At 37.7% G+C, this 14,678-nt stretch overlaps 2 protein-coding genes across 3 annotated transcripts; both read right to left on the bottom strand.

Moving 5' to 3' along the window:
* Positions 1 to 789: 789 nt before the first annotated feature.
* erich2 (glutamate-rich 2) lies at positions 790 to 10,366 on the bottom strand. 2 transcript variants are annotated; one of them, XM_048200242.1, is made up of 11 exons: positions 10,162 to 10,366; positions 9,221 to 9,272; positions 8,985 to 9,024; positions 8,776 to 8,812; positions 8,496 to 8,588; positions 3,671 to 3,793; positions 3,302 to 3,393; positions 2,982 to 3,148; positions 1,727 to 1,784; positions 1,548 to 1,619; positions 790 to 1,195 (listed from the first exon to the last, which is right to left on the bottom strand). In XM_048200242.1, the coding sequence occupies exons 1-11, from the start codon at positions 10,167 to 10,169 to the stop codon at positions 1,020 to 1,022; spliced, it is 918 nt and encodes a 305-aa protein (XP_048056199.1). In that variant the 5' UTR covers positions 10,170 to 10,366; the 3' UTR covers positions 790 to 1,019. The 2 variants fall into 2 exon arrangements, with proteins under 2 accessions (XP_048056199.1, XP_048056198.1); XM_048200241.1 differs by having other exon boundaries at positions 3,302 to 3,396; positions 10,162 to 10,365.
* Positions 10,367 to 10,564: 198 nt separating this feature from the next.
* On the bottom strand, positions 10,565 to 14,432 carry LOC125274117 (transcription factor Sp5). The gene is made up of 2 exons (XM_048200240.1): positions 12,397 to 14,432; positions 10,565 to 12,152 (listed from the first exon to the last, which is right to left on the bottom strand). The coding sequence occupies exons 1-2, from the start codon at positions 12,427 to 12,429 to the stop codon at positions 11,202 to 11,204; spliced, it is 984 nt and encodes a 327-aa protein (XP_048056197.1). The 5' UTR covers positions 12,430 to 14,432; the 3' UTR covers positions 10,565 to 11,201.
* Between the last annotated feature and the right edge of the window lie 246 nt (positions 14,433 to 14,678).

Below are 14,678 nucleotides of genomic sequence, written 5' to 3'. Positions count from 1 at the left end.
GGGACACAATAAGCAAATGTAAGCATTCCATCCTAATATAAAATTTTTTTTTTTTTCTTTTCATTTAATGCACGACTTGTGGATCAGCTCCAGTTATAACCTATACGAGACATCTGGAACACATCCACGAGGTGGCAACAGAGAACAGACCAACTTGAACTTGAACGAAGGATTTTTGGGCAGCGCCCTGGAAAAACACTTGAGCTGCTCTGTTCATGTCTGTAAGATCGTTTATTTTTGAACCTCTACCGATCCAGCTTGTCGGTATTGACGACAACTGGTTTCCACTGCTGTCTTTTCAGCACCTGGACAGCTCCACTCGGTCAAGAAGAGGCTGGGGCTAGTTGTCACACCTTTTCACTCCAGTCATTGTTTCTCATGGTGCTTTTTTTTTTTTGTCAGTTTCTGTAGACGCATACAGTCCTGACTACAAAAAAGCATTTGAACGCATATATCGTTTTAACGCATGCACCGATCGGTTTTGTGTTCACCTGTGCAACAGCTATATTATTCAATTTTACTCAAGAGGATAAAAAAACACAAAAATTCTATTTAAAGACAATTTCGAAAAAGTTTGGATTCAACATACAAGAGAAAAAAAAGCATTTGTATGCTATAGTTGGACTTCTCACTCAAAATAATATAGTTGCTGAGATGAGCTTTTTTGACAACCTTCCAGTGTGACAACTGGCCCCGGTCAAATGTGTGAAACAATAGTGTTCGTTTTCCTCCATCAGATGGCGCTAAAATGTCTTGCGCCTTCTGAATAACTAAACAGAAAAAGTGAAGTAGGAAATAGCTATTTTATTATCCTAAGAGATAGATTACAGTTCACGCAGAATATAGCTAATTTAATGTCAGTATTTGACATATCTGTGCATACATGATATTCTGGACACATCACACATTTTCTATAAGCATAAGACATATTAATAGCAAAACATTACCATGCGTGCTTAAGACTGTGGAAAACGCGCCACACTTGATTGTTTGCTGTTGTTTATTTATGATGAAGATGATCATAATGTATCGTCTGTGCTTTCAGTGGACTCTTCATCTGTGTCAGAGCTAGATGAGGACTCATCGTCATCATCCTCAACGTCTTCATCATCATCATCATCATCATCATCATCATCATCAGATGTGTCAAATTCATCAGATTCATCATCATCATCATCTGATTCATCCTCCGTTTCTAGAATTTATGATGATATCCAGATGAAGAAGGTGAATTCAACACGCTTGAATTTCATTATTAACGTTACCCATTTGGAACATTGCTTCTAGTTTTAATTTTCATTCATGTCTGTAGTGCTTCACAAAACATTTTTTTAAAGCAATTTAGAGATAAATAGGCTATATCCATGTTAATTTAACTACTAAAGAGTAAAGTTGTAGTGAAGCTTAAGATTTTGTCATAAAAATGTAAACTCTTCAATTTGAGGGTCAAAGCAAAGTGGAACTACCACGTCAAAAATAAACAGACAGTGATAGATAGATAGATAGATAGATAGATAGATAGATAGATAGATAGATTATGAACTCACCTATCAGTAATTTTTCTTCAATGAGAGGCAGGAAGCTCTTGGCCTCTGAGTTCTGAGGCTCATAAATTAAAACTAAATGTAAAGAATGAATGAGAGTGATGAAAACATCATTATCATGACGTAAGAAATGCTGATTAACAATACAATAGCAAACAATACTAATTCAAATGGCTACTTACTCATCTGACAGAGCTTTTTGGCGAGTTGATAATTCTTTGTCATCACAGCCTGTAGAAACTGAAGAAACACAAACAGAACATTCATTTAGCTGCATCTCAATAAGCCAATAACAAGAGTCCAAATTAAATAAAAAGTGTCTTTTGATACTTACAGCCATTTGCAAACACATCGGAACTACTATTTCTTCTCTGCATTTCTCTTGCTTGCTTCTTAAAGGGATAGTTCACCCAAAAATGCCATGATTATCCCATGATTTACTCACCCTCAAGCCATCCTAGGTATATGACTATCTTCTTTCAGATGAACACAATTGGAGATATATTTAAAAATATCCTGACTTTTCCAAGCTTTATAATGGAAGTGAATGGGGGTGAGATTTTGAAGCCCCCAAAAATGGATGCATCCTTCATAAAAATAATCCATCCGGCTCCAGGGGATTAATAAAGGTCTTTTGAAGTGAAGCGATGGGTTTTTCTAAGAAAATATCTATATTTAAAACTTTATTAACTAGAATAACTAGCTTCTGGCAGATGGCTGTACGCATCAATTTGCGGTGGAAGAGTAACCCCTGACCCAACGCATGACGTAATGACAAATGCAGAAGTGCAGAGGATAGAGCAAAACAAAAAACCCATAACGAATTGGAAGTCTGAAAATGAGAAATTTTAAAGAGAAATGTTTGAGGGTTTGGATATACTGTAAGAGAAGAGGAACTTGAGTTTGTTGCACAGCCCTATTTGTTTGAACCACGAGAGGCATCTAAGCTTACGCTACTCCTACATCCTGCATCATACATCGCTTCAGGGGGTTACTCTTGTAGTGCAAGTCGACTTGCGAAGTATGTGTACGGTTGTCTGCCAGAAGGTAGTTGTTTTAGTTAATAAAGTTTTAAATATGGGTGTTTTTTTTTACATAAACCTACTGCTTCACTTCAGAAGGCCTTTATTAACCCCCTGGAGCCGGATGGATTATTTTTATGAAGGATGGATGCATTTTTTTAGGCTTCAAAATCTGGTCCCCCCTTCACTACCATTATAAAGCTTGGAAATAAATTTTAAATATATCTCTAATTGTGTTCGTCTGAAAGAAGATAGTCATATATACCTAGGCTGGCTTCAGGGTGAGTAAATCTTGGGATAATTTTCATTTTTTGGGTGAACTATCCATTTAATTGGCATTGCTTTTGTTCCTTTTTTGTAAGTTGCTTTGGATAAAAGCATCTGCTAAATGCATAAATGTAAATTTACAGTGTACCTCTGCAAACAGTTCTAGGGGCACATGTCCTTCTCCGCTCTCATTTTCTTCCTCTTCACTTTGTGTCTCATGAGGATCCTGGTCTTTTGCAGACGGCACTACTTGAGGAGCCTGGATATGTAGTTCATGCACACTTTCTGACTGGACTTCACATTCTCCTTGCTTTTCTAATGTTTAAATAAGAAAAAGAAAATCTTTTTGGACCTACTGTATTTGTACAGGAGCCCAGGGGCATGACAAAATGCTTCAGGAACTGTGAGACAAATGAGTTGAACAATAAATGTGTTGAAAAGGACTAAAGGATAAAACAGATTCAGTACCTGTCATAATAGGGGGGACCTGTTTAGGTAGTTTATGTCCATGCGTGGTTACATTTCTGAAGGACGGAGCTTTAGAAGCATTATACCCTCTGCTGCTGAAAAAAATGGGTGATAAAAGGTAAACTATTAGAGATCACTGGAGCGAATGAATGCCATCAGCTTCCCTGCTTTATGCATGTACGGCCCATAAACCACATCCCATGCATGACCCAAAGAGCATGTTGACCGGAATACAAAAAGCCACTGATACACTCAAATTAAAAATAAGCTTGATTCTTTATTCCTCTCAGTATTATACATTTGTCATAATGATCTAGTATAGACAACTGTCACTTTTAGTAATTATTTTCTAATATAACATGCTTTTACCTCTTGGAATTGTGTCCTTTGAGTGTGGCATTTGATGTTTCAGAGTTCTGGGAAGGATTCCCCTCTGTCTTTGTAGAGGAATCCTGCTCTTCTCTCTTTCCACTGGGTTTTGCTTTCTGTTGCCTACACAAAATGGTTGAAGTGTAATTCTGTCATGTCAACTCTCAGAGCATTTGTTATGGTAATGATATGACAATGTTGATGTGTTAGGTCTTGGCGGAATAGATCTGCTACACGGCTGCTGCCGCTGCAGAGCAAGTACGGGACTTACTACTGCCAATACATACACAATGCGCTGCTGTGAGCAAGTAAGACATGCTGCTCAGGGCTCGACATTATTATTGTCATGTGCTTGTCCTTCGGACAAGTAAATCAGTCATTCACTTGTCAGAGTAAAAAAGTTGCATCTCTGGAAAATTTAGATTTTTTGTATTGTAAATATAATTTATTGTAAAGCAATATTCTCATCAGTGTTCTATCAGCTTTGACATATTTAAATCTGCAAGTTTGTGATATTTACCCCGAGGGCGTTTTTTCTTTAACCTTTATAAAGGGCGCCCCCCCCCCCCCCAATCCTATAATGTATTAGTCTGGCTATCACCAGACCAAGCTCAATTTAAAGGTCCTGTTCTTCGTGATCCCATGTTTCAAACTTTAGTTAGTGTGTAATGTTGTTGTTAGAGTATACATAAAATCTGTAAAATTTTAAAGCTCAAAGTTCAATGCCAAGTGAGATATTTTATTTAACAGAAGTCGCCTACATCGAACGGCCAGTTTGGACTACATCCCTCAACTTCCTTCTTTAATGACGTCACTAAAACAGTTTTTTGACTAACCTCCGCCCACAGGAATACACAAAAAAAGGGGGCGTGGTCTTGTTGCGCTCCCACGGAGAAGAGCAAGAGTTGCGTTTGTAGAGTGTGTTTGTCGCCATGTCATCGAAACGCTGTTATTTTCATCCCGCAGTTCAATCACCTTTGTTTGGCCTTCCCAGGGACACTGTACATTTAACCTTGGTTACAATTTATGTTTAACTCGGTTCCCGAAAATTATAATCCACATGTAAAACTATGTTTACAATAACACTGAGCGCATGCATCTCCACGTTATGGTAAGAGGCGTGACCAGAGGTGCGCTAAGCTGCTGTCAAATCACAACTCGTTACGTATTTCTGAAGGAGGGACTTCATAGAACAAGGAAGTCATCAGCCCGTTTTTATGACAGTGGAAACAGCGGTATACAGATAAGTAAATTATGTGAAAAATACTGTGTTTTTTTTACACGCGAAACATGAACACATGTTATATTGCACACTATAAACACAATCAAAGCTTCAAAAAACCACGAAAAACGGGACCTTTAAAATTGAACATTGGTCTGGGGAGTTTGCTATGCATTTCCTACTGCACAAGAGGCGTGATCAATGAGCATTAGTCACGCAATTGGATAGTCCTTCAACCAATCAGAGCAACGATCCGGATGACGTACTTTGCAGAGTGATGCGAAAACTCCAGGCAGGTTTACCGTGTGTCTCAATCAGCTCCCTAGTTCAGTAGTCAGGGCACTGATCAGGGAATCAGCCACATTCACTTGCATGATATACTGATTCACGACCTAGGGAACTAGGGAGCTGATTGAGACACAGGGTTAGTTTGTATTGGTTTGTAGCATTGATCCGCGGTTTGCAGAAGCAGCAATGGCATTGAGCGATTTTTGCAGGTTGTGCAAAAAAACATGAAAGTGATCGGTATTTACACCCACTCGAGCAATTTGTTTGCTATCTAAAGAAGTCATTCAGCATCGTCGAGAGTTTAAAAGGCGACTCAAATGAACGCGGAATATAGGCTAACCGCCCTAAACTACGTCATTGTCATGACAACCAAAAAGAATTCCAGTCAGCTCAGGCGGCACGAGATTCAAGAAGCAGGGAGACGAATATTGTCTACCAACAAGGGGCATTGAAGTAAAAGAGTCCTGTACTCACATCGTGAAACAAACCACCAAAATAACAGCAGAGGATCATTGTGTGTCATTAATCGCTGTTTGTAATCTTCCTATGAAGAGACTGTCGGATCAACGCTCTGCTACATTTCTCTCAGATAAGGTAAATGCTTAACACAATCGGCGTCACTGTGATTGTGCATTGTTATTTTGGAGTGACAGTCGTGCGAGAGACGGGTAGATCAGATAGAGTTTGAAGGCTGCTTGCCGTCGCTTCATTATCGTAATCGTGTTATACCCGCCAATAGCGAGCAAGGTGGATAAGCCAGTCTGTGATTGGTTCCAGCAAAAGTGTAACAGCGCAGCAGAAAGGAATGCACGGGTTTCCAGACTGAGTTGCCGAGCGAAATCAAATCGCCGGCAGATCAGGCTGGGTTAACCCAGACTAATAATGTATGCTTCATCTTTCATTTTAAATTCTTAAATTTGTTCAAAAATTACAACTGCATTAAATAATATTATGAGATTGTTTTAAATATTTTTTGAATATACAAATTAGAAATGTTGGAAAGAATAATACTTTTAAACATGAAACTAAACCGCCAGTAGGTGGCGGCAAGTGATCATCTTAGTGAGTGAGTCATTAAGTCATTCATTCAAACGGCTTATTCATTCAAGAATGAGGCAGTTGTTTATGAATGGGTCATTGAATCTTTGACTCAACCGATTGTTCAAAACGCTGAATCATTCAGTAATGAAAACACGGTTGAGTGTTGCTGTGATATGTGCTATTTTCGCTGCTGAAATAGAACAAAAACAGTCAATATTGTGTCTAAAATTATTTGAATTTAACTACTTGTTGAACTGCTGTATGAAATCAGTGTCACATATTCAATCGCAATGGTATTCAGGAAAACAGCACTCTTGGTCGTGTAATGTTGCTTAACTGTATCATGTTATAAATATAAAAACCCCACATTTTGAATTTTTACTGCAGTGTGTTAACTGACGCTGCGTCCGAAATCGCATACTTCGCTACTATATAGTATATATAGTATACTATAGAAAAACAGTAGGCGAGAAGTACCCGGATGACCTACTGCTTCCGCCTGAATTCTGTAGTAGGCATACGATAGACGCTGCGCTATCCCGTGATGCCACAGGAGAGGATTCTTCATATTCGAAAATGGCGGAAAGCGGCGATTTGCAGCTCATTCAAGTCCTTAAGTACCTCAGGGAAAACGTGTTTATTGTGGTTAAATTGCACTTGTTTAACATAATGTAAGTAAACGGCTGACTTATATCGAAAGTTTAAACAATGTAAATCGATGATAAGATTTTGAGAGTCGTCTGTAAAAAGATCATTAATCATTATTACTGACAGCACATCAAGCTAACAAACAGGTCGAGATAACGCATCAGCTTGTTAACACTGTTTTATTTAAGGGAGATGTTCGTTGTTAAGCAGTTTAATGAGATTAGAAAACTTAACGGACAGCAACATTCAGACGGCAGTAGTTTGTAGGGCTCAGGTTATAGATTATTTTTTTTAGAATATGTATATTGTTATTATTATTATTATTATTATCATTGTATGTATAAATATATATATATATATATATATATATATATATATATATATATATATATATATATATATATATATATATATATATATATAGGCTATGTTGTGTATTTCTCTCTCCCTCTCTGTCTATCTACACATTATTTATTTATATATATGTATTCAAGTTTGTTTATTGATATGTCTTTTGTTTCTCGTGTATTTTTATATGCATTCATTTTTAACAATAAATTACTTAATTTCGCTGCTCCAAATCACAGATGTTCACAGATGTATTTTTATTCTGAGGTAAAAATTTGCTAGCTAAATAGGTGATTATACTTTGACAAATATTTAACAAGCTGTTGAAGAAAGCATGATCTGCGAGCAGCTGACTGACGCCTCCTTTGAGCTGTTGATTGAATCGACGTTAAAACACAGATGAAAGCAGTAAGCATTAATAAAAACAATGCCGATGAAAGCGGAGTAGAGCGGGCCCTTTAAATTTTCGCGCTGTTGTGACGACGCATGACATGTGACAACATTAACATGGTGGATGTAGTACGTCCGAATTCCATTCATACTACCCATATTCATACTATATAGAACGTACTGTTTTAACGGTCGGGAAGTACGTTCAAATTCAAATGTAGTACCTACTCATGTAGTATGCAATTTCGGACGCAGCGTGAGTTTCTTTGTGTGTGCGGCACTAACCCTCAGCGGTGCAACCTTACTGTCAGTACATTATACATTAAATATTTTTATAAATCGGCACTAAATGAAATAAAATCAGAATCATTCTGTTTTGTTTTTGTTTTTTTGTTATTGACATTTTAATCAGGCTACTCTAATTCTCTTTCACTTGCCCCTTCACAAAATCCACTTGTCCCAGACAAGCGTTAATGTCAAGCCCTGTTGCTGCTTGTACAATATAGCATACATGAATTACAGGTGGAGCTGGGGAAGGTGGAGGGTTTCTGAAAGCTCACTGCAACTGCTACAGCAAATGCAGACCAAGTATTTGAAGGTTGAGAGACAAGCTCATTGGTTCAGCAGGAACCAATCAGCTGTGCCCTATAGAGAATGATGTGATTGCTGGCAGATTGAGTCAAGGACCTAGATCAGCCAGCGCCATCTAGAGTTTCATGACAGAACTTTGTATTTATTACATTAAAGTCTAATATATGAGCATTCTTACTTCATCTATGCAAGCAAATAAGTTTAATTGTAAATATTGTGATGCTTTTACAATGACCTGTCAACTGAGAGCTGCATGTGCAATTCATATTCATTAATCGCTGTTATAAAATGGTTTACCTTGTGGAACTTGGAGCTTTGATATTTGTTGACTCAGAGTTTATAGAGAAATCCTGTTCTCTTGTCTTTCCACTGGGTTTTGGTTTCTGCTGCCTATACATAAAATCAAACCAAAGCACCGAATACATTTGATGCAAATGTAGTTTTTAAAGCAACTAAAGCATATTGTATATAATATCCAAAAGACCCCACACTGATCTGAATCCAGCCGTCAGTGTTCAGAGGTCAGCATTCAAACAATATGAAATCGTAGTGACCTAGTAACACATTTTAAACCTACTTTGGTTTCCATTCCACTGATTCTTTTGCGACTGGATCTACAGAACAAAGGACATACTGTCATTTAACCTTTCAGATGAAAAATAACCCTTAAGGAAACCAAGGGAGACTGTTGTCATGTGTGTGTAACTGATTAATGTTAGAAAACCGTTGTTATAGCATATATGTATTGATAGAATTAAATTATTTCCTGCAAATTGATTATTGTACCTGCTGAGCTGGCAATCACTGGTTTTAAGGGTACAACCTCCTTTAGAAATAGAAAAAAGGACAAAATGTGAACAAGACTAAAGCCAAATTAAAGCTGTAAAATTCTATATATTACTAAAATAGCAAAATGATCACGATATATACCGTTTGTCTCATGATATAAAAGAAAGAACAATATCCATATCAAACTGGAACATAAATCACCACCATATGTAGATTGTCCTGCTGCCACTGACCTTTTCATTGCCTTTTGATGAGACTTCTGACGGCCGCCCGACACACTGTAATCTTATCAATAATAATAAAATATTTAAAGTAAGTATTTTGATGTTAAAGAAATGCAGACATGGTAAAACCACTGTGAAGAGCCTTTTAAAGAGTAACTGAAATTGTACAAATGTTTAAAACACAATTTGTGTGTTTATGTTGAGTTAATGTAAAAATACAAATACACCTGTATGTGTCCTGATGTTATTTAAAGGGATAGTTCACCCCAAAATTAAAATTCTGTCATCATTTACTAACTCGCAAGTTGTTCCAAACCTGTATGAGCTTCTTTCTTCTGTTGAAAACAAAAGAAGATTATTTTGAAGAATGTTGGTTTTCAAACAGCTGACCCAAGCCACTGACTTCCATAGTATCTATAGTATTTCTTAATATGGAAGTCAACTGTTTGGTTACCAACATTCTTCAAAATAACTTTTGTGTTCAACAGAAGAAACCCAGCAAACATTTGGACGTTTAATGACCGTTGAAAATACCGACACGTCCCGTCATGGTTGAAAAATAATTCCAAAATGAAAGTTATGAGACGTATCTGAATGCATTTTTAGGAAATGTTCTGTGTTACATATTTTTTTATCGATTTATGCCGTCTTTCCGCGACTGTTATTGGCCAGGGACACGACGTTGCCGTCGGACCAAAGTTTGTATGGGAAGAAACTCATACAGGTTTGGAATAACTTGAGAGTGAGTAAAGTGGGTGAACTATCCCTTTTAAGTCTCGATGCGCTGCCTGTAACTCTAGAGTCTGTTGAATGTTTTAAGCCTTGATCACTTTCACAGAACGAATGTATCAAATGGAAAACAAGTAACGTTATAAACTGTTTGAAAAATAACGTAGAATAAGTTATGTAAAACATGTAGGATAATAAATTAAAATTATGAGCGTTCTTACCTGTTCATCTGTGCGAAGTGTCTGACTTTCTTTTTACAGGACCTAACGTTACCGACTGTAGGCTACTTGAGAGCTGAACGGGTAATTCTTTTATTTATTATTTTTTAAAATAAAGCTTGTCATAAAATTTTAGACCTACAGTAACACTTTTCGTAAGTTTCGTTTGACTTTCTGATGCCCTGTTGCAGTTTGAGAGGACAAGCGTGCTGTTTCCATAGCAACTGGAGGCGTCACCTCCAAATAATCCGAGTGCAACATTCTCCTTCCGGAACCAACATCTTGCGTAACACTTGCTACGAACAATAATATATTTGTTTTACACAAAATTACAGCATACAATAATTTATTCATTATTTAACAACGAGGATTGTTCCACGAGGATTTTAACATCCAAGTCAATAAAAAGAATAAAATTGCGCATTTTTGGTGTGCTAAACAACATGTTAAAAATGATAACATAAAAAAGTAAACAAAATGTAGTGTACGCTTGATAAACGTAAGTTTAAAAAAAAAAAAAGAAAAGAAAAGAAGAAGAAGGTAAATACAAATAAACACTTTTACTTAGCTTAAGTTTTTGCCTGTACAATGACATCATATTGCATAGGGGAAACTTTGGCTAGTTTCCACATATTACTTTAATATTTCTTAGGGTCTGTATTGACAATTACCTTAAAGTCCTAACATGTTTTGAGCATGTTGTCACACTATATGGGGTAAGATGTCTCCTGTATGATCCTGCCATGCTTTTCTGCTATATTTGAACAATTCTGAAACAGCAAACATTTAAAAAGTAGGCTACTTATTGTTTTAGCCATCAAATATTGTAATTAATAAATTGTATATATTTATTGTATAACATTTAAACACAAATGTAACAACTTGCCCCGATCTGTGTTTGAATTAAACTTGAATAATAATAAAAAAAACCTTGGTGTAACTTTAACCCCCAAATTGTATATTTACTGAAATAGTGTGGCTCAGTTGTGACAACAAGCTCCACTCTCCCAAACTTAATTTAGTGCTCACAAAAAGTAGACAGTCTAAGACTTTTGTTCAAGAGTTTTGTTCAGCATGGGATATAGTGGTCTGTTCTTCCTCATCAGGTGCGTCTTCAGGTGTTTGGCCAGATGGTCACTGCGCATGAAGCGTTTGGAGCAGTCCGGGCACGTGAAGCGCTTTTCACCGGTGTGCGTGCGCAGGTGCCTCTGGAGCTCGTCAGAGCGCGTGAAGCTCTTCCCGCAGAACATCCAGCTGCAAACGAACGGGCGTTCACCTGCGTGCCACCTCAGATGCGCCTTCAGGTGCGACGTCTTGCCGTACACCTTCCCGCAGCCCGGCATGTGGCACACGTGCTGCTTTCTCCTGCCCGGCGCGTCGGTGGTCTTCTGGCAGTTGGGGCACATGCATCTCCGGCATTTCCGCGACTTGGAGTGCAGCAGAGTGGCGATTTGTGACTGATACTGGCCGAGCTCTGGGTGACCCAGAACCCACCCGCGGGGGATCTGAAAGTGATGTGTTGAGGAGTGATTGCCAGCGCCGGCGTCTTGTAGGGTCCACCACTGTATTTCCTCCCGTGCCAAATGTCTCTGCGGATGATGCACAAGTCCAGTGTGCGTGGGTACGTAAGCTGAAATTGACGTGGGAAGAGAAGCGTATGAGGAGGGGCATGCTGATGGACAAGGCAACATCTTCAGGGGTGAGAAGTCATAGTGCTCCGCCGGAGGTGTCAGTGGCATTTCGTGGTGTGGATTTAACGAGGGCTGGATGTGCTGCGAAAGCCTCACGCCACAATCAGAGGAGAAAGTTGCATGTGTGGAACCATCACTTCTCCAGGGATGGAAGAGCTTAGGTGGGGAACCTTCATATGGGACGTGCTGATGGTGCTCCATGGATCCGGATGCACGGGAATGGCCGATGCGATTACAGGTGTCTTCGAGCAACATCAAGGGGGATCCTTTGATGGATTCTGGGGTGGAGTTTGGAGTCCGATCCTACGAAACATAAATACGTATAATTTGTGATTGAATTATTGGCACTCTAATTCAGTCCTGTTTCTGGCACATTTAGGATGTCTTCCTTATTTAAGGAGATTTAGGGAGTGAGAACCACTGCCACCAAAGTGAATGCTTAGAGCCTATAACTAATTAATCTCTCCCAAATCAGCATGCAAGCAAAATACATCAAAATGACAAGTTTGACACAAATTCATATCAGAGGATATCACTTTTTACGCACCTGAAGGAAAGCTTGCAGTGGGTCATTGCGCATTATGGCAACCGCAGTTATGCCACACCAATGAAGACTTCTTGATCTAGAATCCTTATAAAGGTGTTTGCGCACCGGTGCGCCTCTTTAATGCCGCGCAACAACTCACGGGATAATCTTGTAGCAAAGTGAACGCACTGGCATCATTTCTTTGAGTTTGATCAGAACTCCAGCCAGTCAGAATGAAGAGTTTTGCCTTTGAAGATTACCGCTGCCCAATCATCAAAGAATAACGAAAGAGCGCAAATCCTTTGAGTGTTTGCTGCTTTGGATAATAAAAGAATTGATTATTTGGAGGGTGAGATGGGGAGAGTTGAAGGAGGTGCAATTAATTAATCTGGATTAAGTGAATGGATCAAAGAAATAATACAAAGATAGGGTATATGTCACTAAAAACAAAGTAATTGTGGCTTATGTATAGAAATGTATAATTATTTTCTTTGGGTACTGCATATTAGTTGGATAAAGTTAACCCACTGTAGCAAAATTGGAAAAGTTGCACAATAGAGTTATAACCTTTTGACTATTTTTCAAATAAAAGATTTCCTGTATCATAAATTGATGAACTTTTGCTTAAAACAATGAGAAATGCCCAAGTTAAAAAAAAAAGAAAAAAGCTCACCTCAGATAAAAAAAAAAATGGAACAACCATATAACAAATGCAAGTAGCACTTTCTAACTGTTTTTCTAGAACAATCCAAGATTTGAATTCACCTTTGCCTTGTCAAAGACATAAAACAAATATAAAACAAAAGTCTGATATACATTGAACACAAAACTTGAAAGCTTTAATATAGTATTTATAGTATCTATATAGTATTTATACAATTATTAATTGTTTTTGTAGGTATTTTTGTAAGTTTTTGTTGGTATTTTTGTAAGTACCAAGTATTTTTGTGAAAATTTGAATTTAACATTTTATAAGATGTTTAGAGTTTAGTGATATTACAAGGAAGGATTTAAAAAGAACAGCATGGAAACCTGCCGATCCATTCACTATGACGGAGTGAGAGCGAAAGACACGGTTAAGAGGCAGCGTGTGGGAGGCTGAGGCTATTGAATACCTCTTGAAGTGCTTACAAGGGTGTCTAGAACTAGAGCAACATCTGTGGCTTTCCACAACAAAGCAGAACTCTGTTCGTTTAACCGCACAGAGCTTTGAAGTCTCAAGAAGACAGAAAGCAGCCATTGTTCTCTCAGGCCTACATGAAGGCCCTCCAACTTGGGTCTCTTTAATTTAAAAGTTTCCCCCAGTAATGTGATAGTTCTCTCCTGTTTCCCTAGTGAACCTTTGAGGTGAAGCCTGGTTTTGTGTTTAAAAGCCAGAGTTCTGCCGCAGAATCGTTGAGTAGTTTAGCCCTGGGTCATGAACTGCGGGGCGGTGGTTAGTGTGTGTGTGGCATGATTTGTGGTATGAAAAATTCAGCAATGTCATTTCAATTTAGTTTAATTTCTTCCATCATTTTCTCACATATGATTTATTAAAGTGGCAGACACTTCTATTCAAAGTGACTAAAAGTGCAATAGTAAATAATACACAAAAGCAAACAAACAAACAAAAATAATGTTTGACTCAGTGTAGAAATGTTCAGATATTTTTGTTGAAGAGTACAAAATAAATAAATAATCATAAAAGTATGAAATATTAGAACTGATTGTCAGTATCAAAATAATTAATTGTGATTCAGTTCCTTATAGCGAAAGAAAATAAAATAGTCAAATCAAATTTATTTCTACATAGCGCTTTGTAATACAGATTGTTTCAAAGCAGCTTTACATTGATAAACAGGAAAATAACAATTCAGTGATGCAAAAAGAATTCAATTCAGCTGTAAAGCAGTTCTAAAAAGACAATAGTGTCATGTTTTAGCTGAGGTCAGTTCAGTGTTGAATCAGTTTGGTTCAATTGAGTAAAGTTCATCAATTATGGAATGAGTTCAATTCAGCTTTAAAGGGTTAGTTCACCCAAAAATGAAAATTCTGTCATTTATTACTCACCCTCATGCCGTTCCACACCCGTAAGACCTTCATTAATCTTCGGAACACAAATTAAGATATTTTTGTTGAAATCTGATGGCTCAGTGAGGCCTCCATAGCCAGCAATGACATTTCCTCTCTCAAGATCCATTAATGTACTAAAAACATATTTAAATCAGTTCATGTGAGTACAGTGGTTCAATATTAATATTATAAAGCGACGAGAATATTTTTGGCGCGCCAAAAAAAAAAAAAGTAACAACTTATTTAGTAAT

This window comes from Megalobrama amblycephala, linkage group LG8 (assembly GCF_018812025.1).
Source record: "Megalobrama amblycephala isolate DHTTF-2021 linkage group LG8, ASM1881202v1, whole genome shotgun sequence".
In the NCBI taxonomy this organism is placed as follows: domain Eukaryota; kingdom Metazoa; phylum Chordata; class Actinopteri; order Cypriniformes; family Xenocyprididae; genus Megalobrama; species Megalobrama amblycephala.
Note: the sequence above shows the minus strand (reverse complement) of the source record. Positions and strands in the feature narration are given on the sequence as shown.